Genomic DNA, 27,544 nt, shown 5'->3' with positions numbered 1-27,544 from the left:
AACTGTCTAAAACCGGTTCCCAGTAACCCTTGCCGTAACTCTGTGGTTCCTCCAGTAACCGGTCTCCCTAAGGCCTATATGGACTTCGCGGATGTTTTCTGCAAAAAACAAGCTGAGACTCTACCTCCTCACAGGCCTTATGATTGCCCTATCGACCTCCTCCCGGGCACTACTCCACCCCGGGGCAGAATTTATCCTCTCTCTGCCCCAGAGACTCTTGCCATGTCCGAATACGTCCAGGAGAATCTAAAAAAGGGCTTTATCCGTAAATCCTCCTCTCCTGCCGGAGCCGGATTTTTCTTTGTGTCCAAAAAAGATGGCTCCCTACGTCCTTGCATTGACTACCGCGGTCTTAATAAAATCACGGTTAAGAACCGCTACCCCTTACCCCTCATCTCTGAACTCTTTGATCGCCTCCAAGGTGCCCACATCTTTACTAAATTGGACTTAAGAGGCGCCTATAACCTCATCCGCATCAGAGAGGGGGACGAGTGGAAAACGGCATTTAACACCAGAGATGGACACTTTGAGTATCTGGTCATGCCCTTTGGCCTGTGCAACGCCCCTGCCGTCTTCCAAGACTTTGTCAATGAAATTTTTCGTGATCTGTTATACTCCTGTGTTGTTGTATATCTGGACGATATCCTAATTTTTTCTGCCAATCTAGAAGAACACCGCCAGCATGTCCGTATGGTTCTTCAGAGACTTCGTGACAACCAACTCTATGCCAAAATTGAGAAATGTCTGTTTGAATGCCAATCTCTTCCTTTTCTAGGATATTTGGTCTCTGGCCAGGGACTACAGATGGATCCAGACAAACTCTCTGCCGTCTTAGATTGGCCACGCCCCTCCGGACTCCGTGCTATCCAACGCTTTTTGGGGTTCGCCAATTATTACAGGCAATTTATTCCACATTTTTCTACCATTGTGGCTCCTATCGTGGCTTTAACCAAAAAAAATGCTGATCCCAAGTCCTGGCCTCCTCAAGCAGAAGACGCCTTTAAACGACTCAAGTCTGCCTTTTCTTCGGCTCCCGTCCTCTCCAGACCTGATCCTTCCAAACCCTTCCTATTGGAGGTTGATGCCTCCTCAGTGGGAGCTGGAGCTGTTCTTCTACAAAAAAATTCTTCCGGGCATGCTGTCACTTGTGGTTTTTTCTCTAGGACCTTCTCTCCAGCGGAGAGGAACTACTCCATCGGGGATCGAGAGCTTCTAGCCATTAAATTAGCACTTGAGGAATGGAGGCATCTGCTGGAGGGATCAAGTTCTCCTGTTATTATCTACACCGACCACAAGAACCTCTCCTACCTCCAGTCTGCCCAACGGCTGAATCCTCGCCAGGCCCGGTGGTCTCTGTTCTTTGCCCGATTTAATTTTGAGATTCACTTTCGTCCTGCCGATAAGAACATTAGGGCCGATGCTCTCTCTCGTTCCTCGGATGCCTCAGAAGTTGAACTCTCTCCGCAACACATCATTCCACCTGACTGCCTGATCTCCACTTCTCCTGCCTCCATCAGGCAGACTCCTCCAGGAAAGACCTTTGTTTCTCCTCGCCAACGCCTCGGAATCCTCAAATGGGGTCACTCCTCCCATCTCGCAGGTCATGCGGGTATCAAGAAATCTGTGCAACTCATCTCCCGCTTCTATTGGTGGCCGACTCTGGAGACGGACGTTGTGGACTTTGTGCGAGCCTGCACTATCTGTGCCCGGGATAAGACTCCTCGCCAGAAGCCCGCTGGTTTTCTTCATCGTCTGCCTGTCCCCGAACAGCCTTGGTCTCTGATTGGTATGGATTTTATTACTGATTTACCCCCTTCCCGTGGCAACACTGTTATTTGGGTGGTCGTTGATCGATTCTCCAAAATGGCACATTTCATCCCTCTTCCTGGTCTTCCTTCTGCGCCTCAGTTGGCTAAACAATTTTTTGTACACATTTTTCGTCTTCACGGGTTGCCTACGCAGATTGTCTCGGATAGAGGCGTCCAATTCGTGTCTAAATTCTGGAGGGCTCTCTGTAAACAACTCAAGATTAAATTAAATTTTTCTTCTGCATATCATCCCCAGTCCAATGGACAAGTAGAAAGAATTAACCAGATCCTGGGTGATTATTTGCGACATTTTGTTTCCTCCCGCCAGGATGACTGGGCAGATCTCCTCCCATGGGCCGAATTCTCGTATAACTTCAGGGTCTCTGAGTCTTCCTCCAAATCCCCATTTTTCGTGGTGTACGGCCGTCACCCTCTTCCCCCCCTCCCTACTCCCTTGCCCTCTGGTCTGCCCGCTGTGGATGAAATTTCTCGTGACCTTTCCATCATATGGAGAGAGACCCAAAATTCTCTCTTACAGGCTTCATCACGCATGAAGAAGTTCGCGGATAAGAAAAGAAGAGCTCCTCCCGTTTTTTCCCCTGGAGACAAGGTATGGCTCTCCGCCAAATATGTCCGCTTCCGTGTCCCTAGCTACAAGTTGGGACCACGCTATCTTGGTCCTTTCAAAATTTTGTGTCAAATTAATCCTGTCTCTTATAAACTTCTTCTTCCTCCTTCTCTTCGTATCCCTAATGCCTTTCACGTCTCTCTTCTCAAACCACTCATCCTCAACCGTTTTTCTCCCAAATCTGTTCCTCCCACTCCTGTTTCCGGCTCCTCGGACATCTTCTCGGTCAAAGAAATTTTAGCTGCCAAAAAGGTCAGAGGAAAAAATTTTTTTTTAGTGGACTGGGAGGGTTGTGGTCCTGAAGAGAGATCCTGGGAACCTGAGGACAACATCCTAGACAAAAGTCTGCTCCTCAGGTTCTCAGGCTCTAAGAAGAGGGGGAGACCCAAGGGGGGGGGTACTGTTACGCCGAGCGCTCCGGGTCCCCGCTCCTCCCCGGAGCGCTCGCTTCACTCTCCCCGCTGCAGCGCTCCGGTCACGTCCTCTGACCCGGGGCGCTGCGATTCCGCTGCCAGCCGGGATGCGATTCGCGATGCGGGTAGCGCCCGCTCGCGATGCGCACCCCGGCTCCCCTACCTGACTCGCTCTCCGTCTGTTCTGTCCCGGCGCGCGCGGCCCCGCTCCCTAGGGCGCGCGCGCGCCGGGTCTCTGCGATTTAAAGGGCCACTGCGCCGCTGATTGGCGCAGTGGTTCCAATTAGTGTGTTCACCTGTGCACTTCCCTATATCACCTCACTTCCCCTGCACTCCCTTGCCGGATCTTGTTGCCTTAGTGCCAGTGAAAGCGTTCCTTGTGTGTTCCTTGCCTGTGTTTCCAGACCTTCTGCCGTTGCCCCTGACTACGATCCTTGCTGCCTGCCCCGACCTTCTGCTACGTCCGACCTTGCTTCTGCCTACTCCCTTGTACCGCGCCTATCTTCAGCAGCCAGAGAGGTGAGCCGTTGCTAGTGGATACGACCTGGTCACTACCGCCGCAGCAAGACCATCCCGCTTTGCGGCGGGCTCTGGTGAAAACCAGTAGTGGCTTAGAACCGGTCCACTAGCACGGTCCACGCCAATCCCTCTCTGGCACAGAGGATCCACTACCTGCCAGCCGGCATCGTGACAGAAATGGTAACAAGGATGCAACATAGGACACTGTTCACACTAGACACAAGACTGGACACTCCACTCCACTAACGAAGTAGCAATTAATAATAAATCCAAATAGACTACTAGTCAGCTGCACACTCCACAGTGTGGTCAGGATGCTGACCCAGTAGGAAAACAGAAATATAAAACACAGAACTTCATAAGAACGGATATAAGAGAAAACACAGTGTGAACAGACAAATAGCAAAAAGGACATACAAATCTGAAAACCGACTAAACAAACACAGATTAAAATCCACTATAAGCATGCCACCTAACCATGGCTAAACCAGAAAATACAAAGTGCATGCTAAGACAGAGATAGTAGATTAAAAGTTCAAATAAAGAGTGTTTCACCAAGAGCTCCCAGCAGTATGTCCAGCATGTTAGCAAGTCAGGATATAAAGAAGTCAATCACCAGCCCTGAGGCTAGGCTGAGCTGACTATAAATAGACACACCCTAGGAGCTATTTGCTGAAGAAGTCAGAGGCATTAACTATTCCCTAACCGGCAATAGCCCCCAATTTAGCAGTATCTAGATGGGCCAACATATTGTTGTCTGTGTAGATGGTAAAAAGTGAGGCAGCAAGATAATCCTTACATTTTTCAGTCACGGCCCAGACCAAGGCAAGGAGCTCCAACTTGAAGGAACTGTAGTTTGAGTCATTCTTCTCCGCTCCTCGCAGATTTCGGCTGGCATAGGCTATCACCCGCTCCTTGCCCTCCTGGACTTGAGACAGGACAGCACCCAGACCCTCAAAACTGGCATCGGTATATAGCCGGAAGGGCTGACTATTATCCAGATATGACAAGATAGGCGGTTTGATCAGCAAATGCTTGAGAGCTCGGAACGCTGTCTCTTGCTCTTCGGCCCACTTGACAGGTAGTCTGCCATTATAGTTTTCCTTCACAGTACCCCTGAGGAGAGCTGTAAGGGATACAGCAATCTGGGTGAAGTGGGGATTAAAGCGGTGGTAGCAGCCAGCAAATCCCAGGAAGCTCTTGATCTCCTTCACTGTGCGCGGGGTAGGCCAATCCTTGAACACGTCCACTTTTCCCAGATCAGGTTGAACTCCTTCCGAGCTGATGACATGACCTAGGTAGTGTACCTGAGGTTTCAACAGATGACGTTTAGAGGGTTTAATCTTCAGCCCATGACGGATCAAGACTTGAAACACCTATGTCAAGTGGTTAAGATGCTCCTGATAAGTTTTGGAATATACAATGGCATCATCTAGATATAGCAGGACACTCTGGAAGTTGAGATGTCCCAGGCATCGCTCCATGAAACGTTGAAAAGCAGCAGGGGTGTTGCATAGCCTAAAGGGCATACTTTTGAATTCAAATAACCCCATTGGGGTCACGAAAGCAGTCTTCTCTCGGTCCTCTTCAGCCATGGGCACTTGCCAGTATCCACTGGTTAAATCCAATGTGGAGAAGTATGCGGCTGAACCTAAAGCATTTAAGGACTCTTCAATCCAGGGTAGAGGATAGGCATCTTTACGCATGACATTATTCAATTTCCGATAGTCCACGCACAAGCAGATGTCCCATCCTTCTTTTTGACAAGGACCAGGGGAGCTGCCCAGGGACTCTGACTCTCTTGGATGATGTCAGCATCCTTCATTTCAGCTAACATCTTCTTGACCATCTGGTTCATGCCCGGAGCTACAAGGCGGTGCCTCTCCTTGATTGGCGGACGGTCGCCTGTCAGGAACCGGTATTGTATCATGGTAATTTGGCCGAAGTCGGTGGGGTGCTTTCTGAAAGCTTCATGGTACTGCTTGGCCACTTTAAACCCTTAAGGATGCAGGGTTTTTCCGTTTTTGAATTTACATTTTTTCCTCATCACCTTCTAAAAATCATAACACTTTCAATTTTGCACATAAAATTCCATATGATGGCTTATTTTTTGTGCCACCAATTCTACTTTGCTGTGACATTAGTCATTTTACAAAAAAAATCCACGGCGAAACGGAAAAAAATTCATTGTGCGACAAAATTTAAGAAAAAATGTAATTTTGTAAAAATAACACCTAATCTTTATTCTGTAGGTCCATACGGTTAAAATGATACCCTACTTATTTAGGTTGGATATTGTCGTACTTCGGAAAAAAATCAAAACTACATGCAGGATAATTTATATGTTAAAAATTCTCATCTTCTAACCCCTACAACTTTTTTATTTTTCCGCATATGGGCCAGTATGGGGACTCATTTTTTGCGCCGTGTTCTGAAGTTTTTATTGGTACCATTTTTGTATTGAATGGACTTTTTTATCGCTTTTTATTCATTTTTTCATGATAGAAAAAGTGACCAAAAATACACTATTTTGGACTTTGGAATTTATTTTGCGCGCACGCCATTGACCGTGTGATTTAATTAACAATATATTTTTATAGTTCGGACATTTTCGCACGCGGCGATACAACATATGTTTATTTTTATTTACACAGTTTTTTTTTAATGGGAAAAGGGGGGTGATTCAAACTTTTATTAGGGAAGGGGTTAAATGACCTTTGTTAACTTTTTTCACTTTTTTTTTGCAGTGTTATAGCTCCCATAGGGAGCTATATCACTGCACACACTGATCTCCTATGCTGATCCCTGCAAAGCCATAGCTTTGCACGGATCAGTCAGATAGGGGCTCGATTGCTCAAGCCTGTAGCTCAGGCTTGGAGCACTCAATCGACGATCGGACGCCGTGGAGACAGGTAAGGAGACCTCCGCCTGCGCCCCAGGTGATCAGAACATTGCGATGTCCCAATCAGCCCGACTGAGCTGCCGGGAAGCGTTTACTTTCGTTTTCAGACGCGGCGGTCAACTTTGATTGCCGCGTCTGAAGGGTTAACAGCGCATGGCACGACGATCGATGCCGCACGCTGTTAGCCCAGTCGTCCCTACTATGATTAGCAGCCGGGACCGACCCGGTGTGATGCGGGGTCATGGCGTGACCCCGTTTTAAACACCGGGACCGGGCATAGGGCGTACAGGTACGCCCTACGTCCTTAAGGAGTTAATGACTCCACTGACCTTTTCTGCTGGGGTGTCTTCGTTCCCCACTTAGAGCTGAAGTCCACCAAGGTTCAGGATGACTTGTTACAAGCCCTGGGGCTGCCTGAGCTGTTCGCAGCCAGGCCACTTGTGTCCTAGTGAGGATGTCTTTTGACTCTATGAGGTACAACTGAGCAACTGGAGTATACTTCGGCAGGATGGTGGCAGCATTGGACAGGTTAACTAGACCGACTGGGACTTTCCCATCTGAGATGGTGACTAGACTACTTGTCCAAAGGATAATCTTCCAGCTGTATCAGACTCCAGGTAACTCCAGGTCGGGCTTGGCACCAGATGATGGTCCCCATATGATGCTGAAAGACTACTGACCGGATGTCCTGAATCCATACTCGGAAAACTTCTCCTTGATGATTGACAAACTTCTGCTCCGCTTGAAGAATCTTCAAGTGGTGTTGCGCAGCCCGCCTCCCTGAAGGTGACATGTAGGGGAAAGAGGCATGTAATGAACCTACTATTTCAGTAAAAGAGTGTCTCATAATGTTCATCCCCAATATAAACTCTGCTGCCCCCTTATCGGATGCATTGTTTGCAATCACTCCCTGTTCCCTGAGTATATGTTCTCCCACTTGAATGGTTGGCTCCCAGTACCCATGCCTGGGTACTGGTTTTCTATTCCCTGCCATTACTTTAAAATCAGCATAATCAGGTTCACATAACAAATCAGCACTCCAATATTTATAAAAGACATCCTTGGGTATGGTGGACACCTGAGATCCCGTGTCGATTTGGGCCTCAAACTGTACCCCTTCTACAACAACTTTTACATAGGGGCATGGGGCGATGTAAAGGGAGAGTCCTGAATTTGGACCTGGTGATGATTCTCCTGAGGGCCAGTCCTTGACCTCAGGGGATTCCCATTTAAAGCCCAACATTGTGTTCTCCAGCCAGTATTAAAATGGCTACAGAAGGGCCTCTGAGTCTCTGGAGGTTTGTTGGAGGGAAAATTATGGGAGGTAGCAGGACGGGGAGCAGGGACAGGTGTTCTAGGCGGAGGTCGTTCCTGGCTAGGTGGATTGGTCTGGCTAGCAAGCTCTTTTACGGCCTTGGTCAGCTGATCAATGTCCTGCCTAACACTTTGAATTTCTGAGGCCGCAGGGATTGATGGGGCAGGTGGTACTGGTACAGGAGCAGGTGGGGATAATGTCACTGACCTAGCGGACGACCCTAGTGTTTCTGAGGGAGAAATGCTAACTTCTTCAGACCCCGGACTCAATAACGTGGATGGCTTGTCTCTTAAAAGCGGGAAATGACAAACTAGGGTTCTGTACCGCTAACATTCTAAGATGGGCTTTGTCCCATTTGTTGTGAGACCCATCAGTGAGCAACTGCACCTGTTGATTAGGGGGAAAAAATAGAAAACAGAAAGGCTCCGTATCTTATCTTTAAAATCCCGCAAAGTGAAGAGGTCCCCATTGTAGAGGCTAAGGAGGCGTGACTGCGGAGGACTAGCGGGGCGAAGCTGCGACCGCTCGCGCGCGGGAAGACCCAGGGATGACTTTTAACCCTTGCAGGTACACTTGTTAACAGCAATACAGTATTTTTCACCTCCCCCTTACTTTTTCCAGCACCCCGGCAAAGCACATTTTCATAGACAATGTCCCATACACTTGTGGGTGCAATTTCTGTCGTAGCTCGCGACAGCTCCGGACAATTCTTTAAGTACAGTTCTGAATAGGGGGAGGACTAGTGGCTTTTGCAGCAATGATATACACCCGTATCTTGTTGCGGGTGGCCTGGGGGGTTGAGTAGTTAAGGCACACACCCGTATTCTGTTCGTGGATGCCAAAATTGTGGTAAACCACTGGTGTATGGCGGGACCACGGGTGTAGTGGACTGAGTGGTGGGATCAGATGGTATTAACCCCTGGGGCAAGATGTTGTTAACCCCTAGTGTTCGTGACGCCCGGATGTGGTTGCATGGTGTAGGGCACCACCGACAACCAACCCAAAATGGCATAGATTAAATGAGAGTCCAAAGTAGGTTTTGATGCAACTGGAACATTACTGAAGAAGGCAGTATAACAGTCTTTACAGATAGCCAACTTCCACAGATGTGACCGGGACACAGGGAACCTCTCAGGCTTGCTTGGACTTGTAGTGATAATAATAATGATGCATGCCACTGTGCTACTGTTATGACTTTGGTAGAGACAGTAGAGAATTGACTTGTAGACATAGAAGACTTACAGATTAGATGTGGCTGCAGACTTGTAGGCTTTGGCCTAGCTGGAATGAACTTGTACAGGACTTGTGCTTGCTTTCTTGTCCAGGAATCAAGGGAAAGAGAGCTAGTGTGGAGACTACAGCCCCTTATATATCAGGGTGCTTGACTAAAGCCCATTGGTAGCTGGTTGCCTGGGGTTACCTGTGCCTCTGGAACTCTGGGTATCAGGTGATCACATATCACATGACTTAAGAAAGGTCCTATACAGTCTAAACATCCTAATAATCTTTACACAGTGCTCATATTCACTGTACAATACATATAATAAATGTACATAATTAATATACAATAGAATACCATAATAGTGACCTAGGGGAATCCTGCAGGTGAGCCCTGTGGACTTGAGGGACTCTACCGGAGGGGACTTTAGGACTGTACAGAACCATATTCTGTACCAGGACACAACATAACTTCCTGGCTTTGTACCTACCTAGCTAGCTTCCTGGATACCTACTTGGCGACATGAATATATACATAGCTTCCTACCTACTTGGCTATCTACATTTCTACCTCACTGACTGCCTACTTACATGCATACCCTTCTACCGGGATACAGTGGTAAATACAAAAAAAATTTCAGCTCACCTGCTTCGGTTTTGCACAGATCCAAGCCTTGCTCAGCTTTGTACGTGGCAGTAAAGAAATGTAGATGATCCAGCAATTCCTTTAACACTTCAATGTTTTATTACAAACGGTTAAAAGTTGCAGGAGATACACACATCACACCACCTAGCCGGTAACACGCTCCCAATGGACGCGTTTCGAGGGCATGCACACTCTTGATCACCACAACACCTGTGCAATCCTCGTCCTCTAAGTATGTGACTCAGAGGGAGGAGTCTACATTTGTGAATATAAAATACCTATGAAACTTAAAACACATAACAGGTTCAAAGTATCAATACATGATTCAGTAAATAGTGAAGCACTAATGTACTGGTCTTCATAACGTAATTTCATGTTCACACTGTCTAATCATTTGTTACGCATAAACATGCAAATCTTCATGATGTTATTCATGTACACACCATCTATTCATTTGTTTCGCACATAAGCCAGGAAATATTACCCATGTGTCAATCGGAACACAATTGTTAATATGTAGTTAGTTGTGAATCATGAGTTCCTTTCTTTTGTTTAACCCATTCGGGGCCCTTGTCTGAAGTGTAAACTGCCAATATGCTTCACGACTCAACAATTTATGGTACAGTTCTCCCCCTCGTATTGCCATCTTTAACTTTTCAATTGCATACATTATAAAGTTATTGATACTACTACCATGTACTTCAGAGAAGTGCACCTATGCCCCTGATTTATTTCTGGTACCATTCGGTTTAGTGGCATCATTGAGATGTTCCCTGATTCTTGTTTTTAGCTTTCGTGATGTTCACCCTACATGTTGTAAGTTGCAAACTATGCATTCAATCATGTACAGTACATTTATAGAATTACAATTCATGCGTTGTTTGATTCTGTGTACATGATAGTTTGCAGTGTCCATAAAGTCTTTGAATGTTCTCTCCCCTTCACAAGCTTTACATCTAGTCGTTCCACACCTGTAGAAGCCAGTATTTGTTATCCACTTATCTCACTCCGAGTTTTTGAGACTACCAAACTCGGAGATAAATTGTCTCTAAGTGTATTGCCTCTTTTTGGTACTATTGCAACTCCCTGCGCTAGGATGTTAGATAGTTTGTCATCTTCTTTGAGTAGATGTAGATGTTTGTAAACCATATTGCGAATAGTTTTAAAATGTGGATTGTATGTAATGGCCAGGACTGGTTTATTGGGACTTTCTCTAGAGGGGTTTCCTACCCTGTTCTTTTTAGGTGTTAATAAATCCTGACGGTCTTTGCAGTTTACAATAATTTTAGCTCCATTCATTTGGCCACGGCTGTAATGTCTTTTGGACAGTCTATACACCAGAGATTGAGCTTCCTCCAAGTAGGTGGATTGTGAAGTGAAATTTCGTTTAAGTCTGGTCAACTCTCCAACAGGTATTGTGCGGATTGTCTGCAGGGGGGGATTGCTGTCTTCCCGTAATACTGTATTTCCTGAGATTGGTTTTCTGAAAGTTGATGTTTGGATATTTTGCTGAGATATATCTGTGAGTTTAAAATCCAGAAAACTAACCATGACTAAATGCACATTGGAAGTAAACTTCAAATTGAATGTGTTGGAGTTTAAATAGTCTATGAACAGTGGTATGGAATACATATGTCCCCTCCAAATGAGGAGGAGATCATCCATGAATCTTCCATACCACTGCACATGACCTGAAAATACATAATTGACAGTAAATACAGATTTCTCTTCCCAATAAGACATTGTCAAATTTGCTAATGAGCGGGGAGAGCCTTTCCCTACATGGAAACTCCAGCGCGCTGTATGAAGAATTGTTTATCAAAACAAAAGATGTATTTTTGGGTCATGTGCAGTGGTATGGAAGATTCATAGACGATGTCCTCATTTGCAGGAGAGATATGTCTTCCATACCACTGTTCATAGACTATTTAAACTCCAACACATTCAATTTGAAGTTTACTTACAATGTGGATTTAGTCATAGTTAGTTTTCTGGATTTAAAACCCACAGGAATATCTGAGCAAAATATCCAAATATCAACTTTCAGAAAACCAATCTCAGGAAATACAGTATTACGAGAATACAGTAATCACCCCCTGCAGACGATCCGCACAATACCTGTTGGAGAGTTAACCAGACTTAAGCGAAATTGCACTTCACAATCCACCTACTTGGAGGAAGCTCAATCTCTAGAGTATAGACTGTCCAAAAGGGGTTACAACCGTGGCCAGATGAATAGAGCTAGAAGGATTGTAAACTGCAAAGACTGTTAGGATTTATTAACACCTAAAGAGAACAGGGTAGGAAAGCCCTCTAGAGAAAGTCCCAATAAACCAGTCCTGGCCATTACATACAATCCACATTTCAAAACTATTCACAATATGGTTTACAAACATCAACATCTACTCAAAGAAGATGACAAACTATCTCACATCCTAGCGCAGGCAGTTGCATTAGTACCAAAAGGAGCCAATACACTTAGAGACAAGCTATCTCCGAGTTTGGTAGTCTCAGAAACTCGGAGTGAGAATACGTGGCTAACAAATACTGGCTTCTACAGGTGTGGAGCGACTAGATGTAAAGCTTGTGGAGTGGCGAGAACGTGCAGAGACAATCATGTACACAGAATCCAATAACACATGAATTGTAATTCTATAAATGTAGTGTACATGATTGAATGCATAGCTTGCAACTTAAAATATGTAGGGTGCACATCACGAAAGCTAAAAACAAGAATCAGGGAACATCTCAATGATGCCACTAAACCGAATGGTACCAGAAATAAATCAGGGGCATCGGCGCACTTCTCTGAAGTACAGTACATGGTGGTAGTGTTGGGTTTATAATATATTGATATATTGATTGCTATATCTATACTCATATGCCTTTGCTAAAATGCTAGCGATGCTATTACAGAAAAACTTTGCTTTCCTTAATTCAAAACATTTCAGCTGCTCTTTGCACATAATCAAGAACCTTGAGTTGAAGATTGTGGAGGCAAGAAGTCTAAACATTGGGCTTTGTGGAAAAATGCAGAAATCTCAAGCTAGAGGGCTTGCAAAATAAAGACTTATGCTATGCCATGCTCAAATGACTAATCAGCAGATAGAATGATGCATAGTTTTACCCTTCAACCCATTTATGTCAGAATGCTATCTGCTCGTGACTCCGAATAGAGGCCTTGAGACGACTCCATGCGGGAGTAGAAAGACTAAACATCTGACGAACAAAGAACTTTTTAGTGTCAAATATATCAATTTTATTGACGAAGCACAATATAGCAATACGGAACAGTGGTGTCGGGATGTAACCGGAATCATAAACATAACTGCATGTAAAATAGAACATATAAACAAACATGTCCATGGTAATAGCATAGATAAGAATTTGAAGCTCACAATGGTCCACAACACAGAGTAAGGTACATTAGTTTATGTCAACGATAAAGAGTACAGAATATCTGGACAGTAAGAAGAAGAGATCCAAGGAGACCAGATCTTATCATAAATGGCAACTAAATCAGATCTTACAGCATAAATTTTTTCCAATAGCATAATATTATTAACCCTATCAACCACTCTATCTATGGATAACACAGGAGTTTTCCAGCTAGCGGCGATGTGAATCCTGGCTGCTAGTAAAACAAACTGTGCTAGGCGGAATTGGCCGTTGGGCATCCTGCGCGGTCGTCTACTAAGAAGGCAAAAAGCAGGTGAGAGGGGACAGCGAAATGAAAGAACAGAATGGAGTATAGAGACAACAGAGCGCCAGAAAGTGCTGACTATGTCACAGGTCCACCATGTGTGTAGCATGGTACCCATCGAATCACATCCCCGGAAACAATGGGGAGAGGAGCTGGGGAATATAACGTGTAGTCGAGCAGGGACATAGTAAGCTCGGTTTAAAATTTTCAGGGAGGTCTCAGTGACAGACACCTGCCAGATTCCTCTACTCAATGTGTCGCAACAGTCCTGCCAATCCTCCAGAGACAGTACAATATTAAAATCTGCCTCCCACCGAAGCATAAAAGGCAATTTTGTGTCTTGCGGTGGGGCATTCAGTAGACTATAAATAAGTGCCAGCAGTCCTCTCCTAGCCGGGGTGTACAGCATGAGGTGTTCAAACCTCGTTAGAGGTGTAACTGTGCGTGTAGGAAAAGTCGCGTGGAGAAACGAGAATACCTGATTCATGCAGAGAAATTCCGATGCAGGTGGAAGAAATTGCGCAAGAAACCCATTCCGGGTGAACAAAGTTCACCGCGTGTGGAACTTGTGTACAATGATAAGAGATTGAGCGGCCCACCAAGAAAAGGAGGAGTTGTCGAGTCCAGGAAGAAAATGAGGATTGTGAAAAAGAGGTAAGAGAGGAGAAGGGCCAGTTTGGAGGTGAAAGCGAAACCAAACCAGCCGCCAAAGAGAGAGGGAATGGAGTGTAAGTAGAGCTGAATAAGGGACATATTTGGACACGGGAGGGATTGACCCCATCAGTGCAGGAAAGGAATGGGGGGATATAAGGGAGGATTCCAAATGAACCCAAAGGGGTGCGTCCCCTTCCGCTAAGTACCAGGCCATTTGGCCCAGCCTGGCAGTGTAATAATACTTAAGAAAGTTGGGGACCGAGAGTCCCCCAAGTCTCTTGCATAATGCTACGTGCTATGCGGGGTGGTTTGGACTTCCATATAAACCGGAAGACATCAGCTTGTAGTGTTTTAAGATCCGCTGTTGAGACAGGAATTGGCAGGGTCTGAAACAAGTATAGTAATCTGGGCAGGACCACCATTTTAATCGTGTTCACCCTGCCAATCCAAGACAAATGAGGCATGTCCCAAGAGCAGAGATCCTGTCTAATAGTCTTGTAAAGAGGTGGGTAATTTGCTCCATAAAGAGAAGCGATGGTAGGGGTCAGACGGACCCCTAGATAGGAAAGGGCAGAGGTGGGTGACAGGAAGTTAAAGTTCAGTGAGATGAGTTTCTGAGTGTGACTGGGAATGTCAATGTAGAGCGTTTCGGACTTAGTGGGATTGACCTTCAGCCCAGAACAAGAGGTGAAATCAGAGAGTATGCGAAATAAGTTGGGGAGGGAAGACAAAGGGTGTGTCAATGACAGCAATAAATCATCTGCGAACAGATTTAGTTTATATGGGACGTTGTTGATAGTAACTCCCATAACCTTGGGGGAATTACGTATGAGGATCGCCAGAGGCTCCATGGCCAGTGCAAATAGTGCTGGGGACGGCGGACACCCCTGGCGAGTGCCTCTCCTGATTGGAATGGGAGTGGTAGTGGGGAGTTTCAGATACGCCGAGGGGCTGGAGGAAAGTGGCCAGATAATATGCAGAAAGGCACCAGAGAATCCCATAGCGCACAAGACACTCCACAGGTAAGTCCATAGAACACTATCAAAAGCCTTCTCTATGTCCAATGCAAGCAATAGTGTCCGAGTAGACATAGAGGAGGCCCAGAGGACAATTCCCAACACCTTCCTGATATTATCCGCAGCTTGTCTGCCCGGGATGAATCCCACTTTATCTGCATGCACTATACGCGGGAGTACGCAATTTAACCTGCGGGCCAAAAATTGAAGTTAGGATTTTAGTATCTAAATTTATCAATGAGATGGGGCGATAATTAGAAACCACAGTGGGGTCTTTCTGGGGTTTGGGAATCACGGTGATTAGAGCATCTAAATATTCGGGGGGCAAAACTGTGGCCTTGAACAAGGAGTTGAAGAGGGCAACCAGGTGCGGGACAAGGAAAATTTTTTGTAATAGAGGGCGGAAAGACCATCAGGGCCGGTGGCTTTTCCTTGCTTTAAGGAGGCTATGGTATCCGAAACATCTTCATACGTTATAGGAGCATTGAGATGTTCCCTGTCGGTGGCAGTCAGAGACGGAAGACTAATAGAATTCAGGAAAGAAGATAGGTGGAGAGAGGGGCTTGGCAGCTGGTCAGGGATAGAGTAGAGAGCAGAATAGTAGGAGTGGAAGGCTTGATAGAAACGGTCAGCATGTGAAGTTCGAGAACCAGGGTGCAGTTGAATGGAGTGGACATAATTAAGCCTCTGACGTTGCCGAAGCATATTGGCAAGTAACTTATCAGGCTTATTTGCATAGCGGTAATAAGTAGCTTTGGTCCAGCGTAACGCCCTCTCCACCTTGGTCGACAATACCGCATCCAGCCGCAGCCTGGTCTCTTTAATGGCATTATGTAAATATAAAGAAGGGTTCCTCTGATGTGCTATAGTAAGTCGGGCCAGCTTATCCTGAAGAGTGTGTTGGTGTTTAGAGCGATCTCTTTTCAGTGCAGATGCCAATGAGATCAGTTTACCCCGAATGTAAGCCTTGTGAGCAGACCACTCCCAGATGGGGTCTGAGTTCGGAGTGGAATTAGTAGAAAAGTAGGAGGTGAGATCGTCAACAATGGATTGTTTAGTCACCGGGTTAGTTAGCATAGACTCGTTGAGCCTCCATTTAAAGGGGGTTACAGGTCCTCCCACAAAATCCAATTCAGCACATACCATCTCATGGTCAGACCAGGGAGAAGGTATATGTCTGGCATATAATAAATTCGGCAGGGAAGAGGTGTTGAGGAGCAGCCAGTCTATGCGCGTGTAATGTTTGTGAGAAGGGGAGTAATAGGAGTAACCCCGTGCTTGACCATGGTGTTCCCTCCAAGCATCAGCCAGTTGCAAAGAGTGGAATGTGGTGAACAAACGTTTTTGTAGAGCTTTAGATCTAGACAGAGGAGTGGGAGAGGACCTATCCAGAGTACAATTGTATACAAAATTAAAGTCCCCAGTCCATAGGAAAGTATCATAAGAATAAGATAAGAGGAAAGAGCAAAGAGAGAAAAAGAAGGAAATAGGAGAGGAGGTAGGAGCATAAGAGTTTAGCACACACATCTGGTTACCGTACAGGGTGCCCAACAGCAACACATACCTGCCTTCAGAATCTCTATGGACCCGAGTCAATTCAAGAGGGAACGTGTTGCGCAGGCAAATCAGAACACCCCTACATTTAGATACAAAAGAAGACATATAAATCCTAGAATACTGGGGATGTAAAAAGGTTGGGAACGAAGAGTGGGAAAAATGGGTCTCCTGGATACAGATGACGTCTGGGTGATGACGTATATAGTACCGGAAAGCCTTCTTACGTTTGAGAAGAGAATTAAATCCCCTCACATTGTAAGAGATGATTTTACACATAAGTAAGATAGGGGAATGCTGCTATAACATGGTGGACATATAAATACCAGATAGCCACAAAACACAAAAATCCACGGACTAACAATGGAACAGAACAACAAACAACGAGACAAACACAAACATGGACAACAGAGTCTGTCAGGAAAGCAGAACTACACATTAAAGTAGTCCTGCATACTTCCATCCTCATAGGATGTTATGGGACACAACAATCCGATCCCACCAGCCTTTGGCAATAAGAGTGAAGCCAGAGTCCAGAACAAGCAGGTAAATAAAGTCCCTAGGGAGTCAGACGTCCGGAGTGTTCCCCAGCCGACGCTGGGATCTGCGCTGCGGTGACGGAACTCTGGTCCAAGTCCTGGACGGCTTGGGCCCCTCCGGGGTAAGGCTGAGGAGGGGGGTATCTCAGAGGCAGTCCAGGGGATGCCCTTCTTAGTAAGAGCATTTTGGGCCTCAATCAGGGTACGAAATTGGTGAGAGCGTCCCTTAATCTGGCAGATGAGGGAGAATGGGAACCCCCACTTGTACTTAATACCCACCCGGACCAGGGCAAGTGTAATGTGATGAAAAGCTCGGCGCCTCTCCAAGGTGGACGGTGAGAGATCCGAGTATAAACGAACCTCCGCAGTCATGCCCGGCAAGTTTGGCAGATTGCGAGCAGCAAAAAGCAAGGGGTCTCTCACCTCAGGATAGTGTAGGCGCAGCACAACGTCTCTCGGAACATCAGAGGACTTAGGGCGGCCTAGTGTGCGGTGGATGCGATCCATGCAGAGTAATTCAGGTTCGTATTGCGGCAACAGTGCTTGAAACATGGCGTCCACAGTGGACTTCAGATTCGTCTCCGATTCAGGTAAGCCCCGTATCCTTATATTCGCTCTGCGGGAGCGATTTTCAAGGTCCCCAAGTTTGAGCTCCACCGCTTCAAGCTTAGCGGCTTGAGCATCTATATCGCGGCGGTCAGTCTCAGCAGCCTCCGCCAAATCACCCAACTTGCTTTCATTATCTGCGACTCTTTGGCCCAGGTCCTGTAGTTGGGCAGTAAACTCCGAAACCGCCTTCTGCAGCTCCAGCTGGAAGAGTTGCTTGATCTGGCGGAACATGTCCGCAGGAGACATTTGTGCTGGGTCGGGGTCCCTCTCATCCTCAGACGCCATCTCTGAGTGCTGCGGGGAGGCCGCCGCCGCCGCCATATTGGATCTTAGTGAGGCACGGAAAAGGTCCGGAATGGACTGGGAAAGACGCTGGGATAGCTTCTTATTCCGCTTCTTAGTTTGCTTGAACATACCCAGGGTCGGAGCAGACTAGACTCACGGCTGGTGGAGCCCGTCGGGCGCTGAATAAGGCTTAAGAAGGTGAGATCGGCACGGAGCTCACATCACTAGCGTCTCTTCCGGTGAGCCGCGCGCATGCACCACAAGAACAGAGAACTTTTGCCAAGAAATTAATGGACACTAGATATGCTAATATATAGACACAATGTTTGAACAACCAATCAAACTGTAACATATTAATTGTGATGTCATAACTAACCCCCCCCCCCCCCCCCCAAACCTCCTTCTTTGCACAATGTAAAAACCAACTGTATTTCCTGAATTAAAAGAGAACTCCCTGGGATACCGAGAAGGGAACTCATACCAACCTGGCCTGGTGTGAATTTTCTTACGTCGACACTCGGCAAAAATTGTACAGCGGTAGTCACTCACAAATTAAGGCCGCACATTTACCAATTCTTAACAGTAGTATCAATCATTTTAGAGTGTATGCAATTGAAAAGTTAAAAGGGTTATCCACCATAAGGTGATTTTAGTACGTACCTGGCAGACAGTAATGGACATGCTTAGGAAGGATCTGTGCTTGTCTTGGGGCTAAATGGCTATGTTGTGAGATTACCATAATACTGTGGCTAGCTTTTTGCGAACTGGTATTTCCAGTTTGACTTTTCTTTTTTTTTACTACAAATTCCATAATTCCATTTTCCTCCCTCCCACACATCAGCCCCCCCCCACCCATTGAAACATAAATGAGCTGCATCCATTCAAAAAGACCTGTGGATTTCAATCAGGGTGCCTACAGCTGTTGCATTAGTTGCAGATTGATCTCTCTCCCACCAAGCGATCGCTCCACCCATTGAAGCAGACAGGCTCCCTGTCATCAGCTGACTAGTGAGTCAGGTCTCGGCCGCATTGCAACCTGGGAAAATTCTGAGACAACAGTCATTTTGTATGCTGCTAAAAATAAATATTGGGGTGAAAATCAAATAAGAATTGTGAGAAAACCATCACACACAGGTACAGACACTATATTATGGACTACACTAACTTTACAGCCCCTGTAGCATAGTCAAATAATAAAAAAAAAATCTGGAATACCCCTTTAAAGATGGCAATACGAGGGGGAGATCTGTACCATAAATTGTTGAGCCGTGAAGCATATTGGCAGTTTACACTTCAGACAAGGGCCCCAAATGGGTTAAACAAAAGAAAGGAACTCATGATTCACAACTAACTACATATTAACAATTGTGTTCCGATTGACACATGGGTAATATTTCCTGGCTTATGTGCGAAACAAATGAATAGATGGTGTGTACATGAATAACATCATGAAGATTTGCATTTTTATGCGCAACAAATGATTAGACAGTGTGAACATGAAATTACGTTATGAAGACCAGTACATTAGTGCTTCACCATTTACTGAATCATGTATTGATACTTTGAACCTGTTATGTGTTTTAATTTTCATAGGTATTTTATATTCACAAATGTAGACTCCCCCCTATGAGTCTACCCACCATCCTGGCTATGTACCTACCTACTAGGGGGCCTACCTACCAAAGGATATATTTACCTATTGAGGAGGTACCTACCTGGGGACATATTTGCCTATGGGGACTTCATAATTAGGGAACTTTCTAACTAATGTGGGACATACCTAGTTAATAGGGGAACTTCCTGCCTACTGTGGGGAATATACCTACTTCATGGGAGACCTGCTAACCTACCCACTTGTACTGTGGGGACACCAAGGGCAGAATTATTACAGTTTGGGGCCCATAGAGGTGGGGAGGGCATTACAAAAGTGCAGAGTCTACAACACCCTGAATACTGAAGAGATGAGTTTTGCTGGCTGGAAGAAGTTAACATGATGGTCTATGCCAGACTGAGAAGAAAAAGGAAAGAGGACAACTGCAATCTGAGAAGATGTCAAATGTGTATCACTTAATTTAACAGTATGTATATTACTGCGTGACATAACTTTTTTGGGGGCCGAGGGCACTTTTTGTTGGGGAGGCGCAAGGAGCACTAGGTATGGCATTAGGTACAGCATTTCAATAGGGTTGTGGTCTTGACTCTGGCTGGGTCATTGCAACACCTTGATTCTTTTGTTTTTCAGGGAAGTCTGGGAAGACAAATTGTCTTGAATGTTTTCAACTTAAGAGTACTCTTTCTTACTGTAGAATGATGGACTTCAAATAGTTTGGAAATTACCTTATAACTCTTCCCAGATTGATGCTGATGTCTTTCCTCCTTACATTGTGTTAACACATTTCTGAATACTCCAAACCAGCAAACTATCAAAATGTCTGCTTTTATAGAGATGGTTACACTTGCTTATGATCAATTATTTAAGGGCAATTGATTAGCAGCACCTGGCTGCTACTTACCCTCTTAATCCCTATGGAACCAGTTTAATGTACTAAACACATGCAGAAGAATTAGGACAGATTTCATCTTAAGTAACTTTATTGAAGAACTTGTGAAAAAATAGTGAATACTGTTTTCATTATGAGTAAAAACAACAACAGTTAATAGTGGGTCATTAACCCTGTCTTCAGCTCTCACAGTATGGATTGTACAATATCCCACACGACAACACGCTTGGGACTAAGAACTGTTATGAAGTCTCTGTGTAATGTGAGTAATATCACACTCTCATATATTGAACTGAACTTAATATTTACAGATAATGCTTCTGCTCGCCATCTGGACTACCCATGACTACCTGGACTACCCATGACTTACTCCAAAGCCTTTGCCTTTCCTGGATCCACACCGCATGCTTTGCTGCATTATCTCTGAAGCTGCTGGTGTAGTTCCCACCTGTGCACATGGATTGCTTTACTGCTTGGGGAGGCACAGCTCTGTGTACATCCTGCTTACTGCAGTGTTCAGCCACAACTTCTTCCTCGGCCACCTCTCCTCTGCGTCATGGCTGTTTCTACATTCCAGCGCACTTTAGGGACTGCTCCATCTGCTGGCTGCAGGGTAATCCTGCCCCATTACACCAGTAAGGATGTACTTAATGTGGATAGGGGATAGAGGATAGGAGATAAGTTTCTTATTGTTGGGGGTCCGACCTCTGGGATCTCCAGAACAGGGCCTTGGCTCTTCCTGCTACATGGATCAGTGTGTCGGTGCACTCTCCAAGCATTGTCTATGGGAGCGCTGGGGATACCCCAGTACAGCACTCAGGTATCTTTGGCACTCCTATAGACAATGCATGTAGCCAAACCATGCAGCTTATGTGCTGGGATACCCCTTTAATTTTATACACACTAAATCTGCTAGTTTTTGTTAAATAATATTTACACCTTAAGGATGAAGGGCGTACCTGTATGCCCTTGTCTCACTCCCTTTCTATGACACAGGCTCAGGAGCTGACTCCGCGTTATAGCGGGGTGGTCCAGGGCGGCTATCAGCCAATGGGACCCATGGCTAATGCTGGACATCACCGATAGCGATAATGCCTGGCATTAACTCCTTAGACGCCGCAATCAAATTTGATCGTAGGCATCTAAAAATAAATACCCTGTCCTGGCAGCTCAGTGGAGTCCCGATCAGCTGAGAAAATGGCGGGAGGGCTCTTACTCGCCTCTGCGCTGTCTGATCGTTGCCCTAAAGATCCAGTCAGCCATGGCAGGCTGGAGCAGCAGTGCACCGATAACACTGATCTGTGCTATGCTATGGCATAGCATTGAACAGGGTATGCAATCCAAGGATTGCATGTAATAGTCCTCTATGGGGACTAATAAATAGTATAAAAAAGGTGAAAAAAAAAGTTAGTAAATGTGAATCACCCCCTTTTTCCCATTTAAAAAAAATATATAAACAAAAATAAACAAACATATGTGGTATTGCCGCGGGCATAAATGTCTGAACTATAAAAATATAATGTTAATTAAACAGCGCGGTCAATGGCGTATACATAAAAAAATAGCAAAATCCAAAATTGCGTATTTTTGGTATACCCTAAAAAAAATGTATAAAAAGCGTTTAAAAAAGTCCCATCAACATAAAACGCATATCGATAAAAACTACAGATCAGATTGCAAAAAATTATCCCTCACACATCCCCCTAAACAGAACAATAAAACATGTTATAGGGGTCAGAAGAGGACATTCGTAAACGTAGTAATTTTCGTGCAAAAAGTTATAATTTTTTAACAGAAGTAAAACAAAATCAATGGACCCAAAGAATAAATATGAGGGGATATTTTTGCAGAAGAGTCAAAAGCCCCCAAAAGTTACAAAATGGCATTTTTTTTGTTTGTTTTCTTTTTTCTGAAATATTTTTTTTCTGGTTCCGCCATAGATTTAGTGGCGAAATTATTGAGGTCATTACAAAGTAAAATTGGTTGCACAAAAAACAAGCCCTCATATGGCTCTGTAGGTGGAAAGCGTTATGATTTCTAGAAGGTGAGGAGGAAAAAACGAAAGTACAAAAATGTAGTCCTTAAAGGGGTATTCCGCCCCTAGACATCTTATCCCCTATCCTAAGGATAGGGGATAAGATGTCAGATTGCCGCGGTCCCGCTGCTGGGGACCCCCGGGATCCCCGCTGCGGCACCGCGCTATCATTACAGCACAGAGCGAGTTCGCTCTGTGCGTAATGACGGGCGATACGGGGGACGGAGCAGCGTGACGTCATGGTGCTGCCCCTCATGACATCACGGCCCGTCTCCTTAATGCAAGTCTATGGGAGGGGGCGTGACGACCGCCACGCCCCCTCCAGTAGACTTGTATTGAAAGGGGTGGGCCATGACATAACGAGGGGCGGAGCCATGACGTAACGATGCTCCGGCCCCTGTACCGCCCATCATTACGTGCAGAGCGAACTTGCTCTGTCCTGTAATGATAGCGCGGTGCCGCAGTGGGGATCCCAGGGGTCCCCAGCAGCGGGACCGCTGCAATCTGACATCTTATCCCCTATCCTTTGGATAGGGGATAAGATGTCTATGGGCGGAATACCCCTTTAAGGGGTTAAGACCTTCTAAGGACCAAATTTTTTTATTAGGTCTTGATCAAGTTTGGACACCATTCCATGGCTTTTGTTGCTTCCATTGAAGACATGAAGACTACGAAGGAATACATATAGAATTTAATAATTAACAAAAAAGTGTTAAACAAACCAGAATATGTTTTTTGTTCCAGACTCTGCTTTGATGACAGCTTTGCACACTCTCAGCGCCCAGCAATGTTCAGAGGGTAACTGAAGAATCAAAGAAAAGTGTAATATAAAAATAAAGCCATAAATATTTTAGAGGAAAAAAAAAACTGTATCCCTTTTACAACTAAATGTATAAACAATAAATAAATAAATAATGTTTGGTCACAAATGGGGGAAACTGGCCTGGTCTTGAACTAGATAATGAACAATTGATTCCAGAATAATTAGAAATATGTGGAAAATACTCACTTTTTTTATATTGAACAATACAGAAATCTGCTCAATGAGAACATGGCACACAGTATTACCCCCCAAACAATCAGAGTTATTATTGTGATGCCTGACCTGAAAGGCCGCAATACAATATACTATTCTGTTTCTTACAGGAACATCCATTTCCTGATTGTCACATATATTACCAAAGGATTACAAAGAAGGCTCTAAAGAGGATGAAAACAGATTTAAGTGAAAGGTATTGTGAGATATAGTCTATTCACTGGTGAACTGTTGCTAGGGGACAGCCCTCCTTCAGAACAAGAGGCCTTTAGTGGAAGAAATATTTTAGCAATCCTCTTTAGATCAATATACACTAGAGTGAAAATAACAAATACATGTGGCCAGCTAACATCTATTAGCCTTTATTATTCTCATTCCTTTCTTTCTAGCGTATTTTTTTGTATTCTATTTTTATTTATTTCGAGATCTATATTATTATTTAATGTGGCTTCTGGTTTAATATGGAAGATGATAAGTTATTAGTATCGCTAAAAATAACCTTTGTATTTCCTGAAATGCATATATTGTCCTACAGGGACAACCTCATATCAAGTGTTTTATTAGGGCTTATATACCATACAGGACCTTCCATGAGGCAGTCAAGACCACCACTAATAATATGCATAAGTCGCATTGACGGATCCAGTATATCCATGTATTACATATTCAGCCACTGATTTGTATGAGCAGCACGTAATGCTACATTGCTTCCGCAGGGGCTAATGCAAGGAAAATCTATGGCAAGACACAGCTTTCTATACTAGTTAAAGGGGTACTTCGGTTGAAAACATATATTTTTTTTAAATTAACTGGTGCCAGAAAGTTAAACATATTTTTAAATTACCTTTATTAAAAAAATCTTAAGTACTTCCAGTATTTTTCGAAAATTTAAAATAAAAATTTAAAATAAATTTAAAATAAATACTTTTGATGTCCCATTTGGTTTAATCCACATGCCTAGGGCCATCATGATCCAAAAATATGGCCTTTGTTATTTTCCTGTATGCTAGAGGTTCAATATATTAATTATAAATATAACATTTTGTTGCACTGAACAGTCAATTGTCTTAGGCCCCTTTCACACTGCCGTTGTGCCCCGTCGGGAAATGTCCGTCAGGCACTTTTTTTTCTTTGCTTGTGCCTTAACGGACGTTATTTGTTGACGGGGCACAATGGGAAACAACAGGTCCCAACAGATCCCATTCACTATTATGGGGTCTGTCGGGTGCCATTTTTTTCTGGCGGTAGTAAAAAAAATGTTGCATGATGTATTTTTCCTTCCGCTATTCTCCCCCAGGTTCCTAGAGGTCACACTGCAGTGGTAGTGTGAAAGAAGCCTAACAGGTAGAAGATACAGTATAAATATATTACAATAAACCTAATTTTTGTTGTTTTTTATTTTGAACCCCGCTTACATATGGTTAGAAGCATTTGGGCCAGGAGCAAAAATCTAATGCTTCCTGCACTATTTAAATGACCTCATTCCTATTTGATTCCTAATATCTTCCTCCTTATATTCTATCATTGTGTTTCCAGTATTTCCAATATACCTTTTTAATGCACTTTGCCATCAAAGGATTCAAGTTCTTTAAACCACTACAATCAGAGCCATTGCTGGAAGTAACCAAGTACAGAAGGATATGAATAATATTTGTAGTGACGTCCAAGGAAACAGTAATGTTACAGTTTGCAAATAGTGCACATAGTGATGTTACAGAAGATGGATAATAAACATAGTGACAGCACAGCTAATATAAGGATACTTATGGCAATATCTCTTTACAGACATAATGAAAAGAATCACAGTATGGGAATAGTGTTGCTTGCAAATATTCGAAATTCAAATTTTAATTGCGAAAATCGCATATTCGTGAATTCGCGAACATTGCGAATATAGCACTATGTATTCGCAATTACGAATATTCGCTTTTTTTTTTTGTTCACAGTACACATCCCAATGATCACTGATCATCCCTCTCTGCTCTTCGCATATGCGCATATTCGTGAATATTGAGCCCTCCCTTCTTTAATGGTATAGGGAACTAATGGGCTAGTGCATTAACTCTGTGATTTTTTGCCCATTGAAACCAATAGGCCCATTGTGGTCTATGGGGATCTCACAGTATGTAAAACTGTAAGATAAGCAGGAGGGACTCGGCAGTATAGTTTATGGGAGACTGTGCGGTGGTTCCAGTGTTACAGTGTTGTGGTTTAACATTTTTACTAGTGATTGACAAATGTAGGTCAATTGGTAATTAAGAAAGCCTTTGAACTGTGGTGGGAACTAGGTCAATTGGCAATTAACTGAGTGTTTGAACTGTGGGAACTAGGTTAATGGGGTACCAAATATGGGTATTGGGGTTAATTGAAACTGGATGTAATGTGTAAGGCTGGGAATGAATGAATGGGGGGGTTAAGGAACATAGGGGGAGGTTCATCAAAACCAGTTGCCCATAGCAAACAGATTGCTCATTTCATTTTTAACAAGGCCTTTGAAAAATGAAAGAAGCAATCTGATTGGTTCCTCTGGGCAACTAGGCAACCTTTACTCTGCACAAGTATTGATAAATATCCCATTTAGAGGGAGATTTATCTAAACCTGTCCAGAGGAAAAGTTTCTGAGTTGCCCATAGCATCCAATCAGATTGCTTCCTTCATTTTTCAGAGGCCTTTTCAAAAATGAAAGAAGCAATCTGATTGGTTGCTATGGGCAACTCAAACTTTTCCTATGGAGAGGTTTTGATAAATCTCTCACATAGGGGGAGATTTATCAAAACCTGTGCAAAGGAAAAGTTGTCCAGTTGCCCATAGCAACCAATCAGATCGCTTATTTCATTGAGCAGAGGCCTTGTGAAAAATGAAAGAAGCGATCTGATTGGTTGCTATGGGCAACTCAGCAGCTTTTCCAGGAAAATCTGCTGAGTTTCCCATACCAACCAATCAGATCGCTCCTTTCATTTTTCACGAGGCCTCTGCTAAATGAAAGAAGCGATCTGATTGGTTGCTATGGGCAACTCAGCAGCTTTTCCAGGAAAGTAAAGTTTAACACAACACTGTAACACTCCGTCCCACCCCGGCACTCGAACCACCAGACCCGTCTCCCATACACTGTACTGCCGAGACCCTCCTGCTCATCTTACAGTTTTACATACTATGAGATCCCCATAGAACACAATGGGCCTATTGGTTTCAACAGGCAAAAATCACAGAGTTAATGCACTAGCCCATTAGTTCCCTATAAACAAGGGAGGGCTCAATATTCGCGAATATGCGCATATGCGCAGCGATTTTCGCATATGCGCATGAATTTTCGCATATGCACATAAAAAACAAAAAACGAATATAACGAATATGCGAATTTCGCAAATATATGATGAATATTCGTCCATATATTCGCGAAATATAGCGAATTCGAATATGGCCTATGTCGCTCATCACTATATGGGAATAATGGGACAGAATTTTTAACAATATCCTAAAGTTAGACATGTTAAAAAAAGAAGACACCAGCAGAAATTATGCTAAACTTATAGTGGTGATCCCAGTTCTACACAGGCTCTGCAGACCATACAAGAGATTACAGTACAGTTATGCCCAGTGTCTCAAAGGTGGCATGTTCTTGAAATTCTTATCTTTCCTTTTCTTCTCTATCTGGCTCAGACTGTCATGAAGACATCTTCCAACCAGGGCTCATCTCAGCAGATTCTGCCAGAAAACCATCTTAGACTCCTCACTTATCAGCACATTCCCCACATTTTCCCTACCTTCAGAGCTCCAAATAATTCCTCCTTGGTGCCCTACATGGTATCAGTGAATAGGTAGGGGTGTAGCTATAGAGGTAGCATTCGCATCTGGGCTCTAGTGCCTAAGGGGATGCCAAAGCCCATCTGTCCCATTAGAGACCAGTAATATAATTGGCATATGGGGCCCTGTTGCAGATTTTGCATCAGGGCCCAGAAGGTAAGTGGTTTGGGAATGAGGCATGGGGTTATTGGGTTGGGGAGGATAGGTGGGTCCCCAGAGGTTAGGTATTACCTTCCCATTAAGTAGTTGCCCCTAAGTAGGTAGGACATTTCCCCCATTTAGGTTAATGTCCCTAGAAGGTAGATTACCCCCAATTAGGTAGATGCCCACAGTAGGTAATTACCCCACTAGATATCTGC

At 44.3% G+C, this 27,544-nt stretch overlaps 1 protein-coding gene across 2 annotated transcripts in view; it reads left to right on the top strand.

The window, feature by feature from the left end:
* Positions 1-27,544, top strand: part of NKX2-2 (NK2 homeobox 2) — a 105,806-nt gene that overhangs the window by 63,018 nt on the left and 15,244 nt on the right. Inside the window, exon 4 of one of the 2 annotated variants that reach the window (XM_056567659.1) lies at positions 20,622-20,640. The exons of the other annotated variant lie outside the window; for it this stretch is intronic. Within the exon in view, the coding sequence (XP_056423634.1) occupies positions 20,622-20,625 (4 nt within the window). The 3' untranslated portion in view covers positions 20,626-20,640. Of the gene's footprint in view, positions 1-20,621; positions 20,641-27,544 lie in introns of those variants that run through there. 2 annotated transcript variants of the gene reach the window in all.

This window comes from Hyla sarda, chromosome 3 (assembly GCF_029499605.1).
Source record: "Hyla sarda isolate aHylSar1 chromosome 3, aHylSar1.hap1, whole genome shotgun sequence".
In the NCBI taxonomy this organism is placed as follows: domain Eukaryota; kingdom Metazoa; phylum Chordata; class Amphibia; order Anura; family Hylidae; genus Hyla; species Hyla sarda.
Note: the sequence above shows the minus strand (reverse complement) of the source record. Positions and strands in the feature narration are given on the sequence as shown.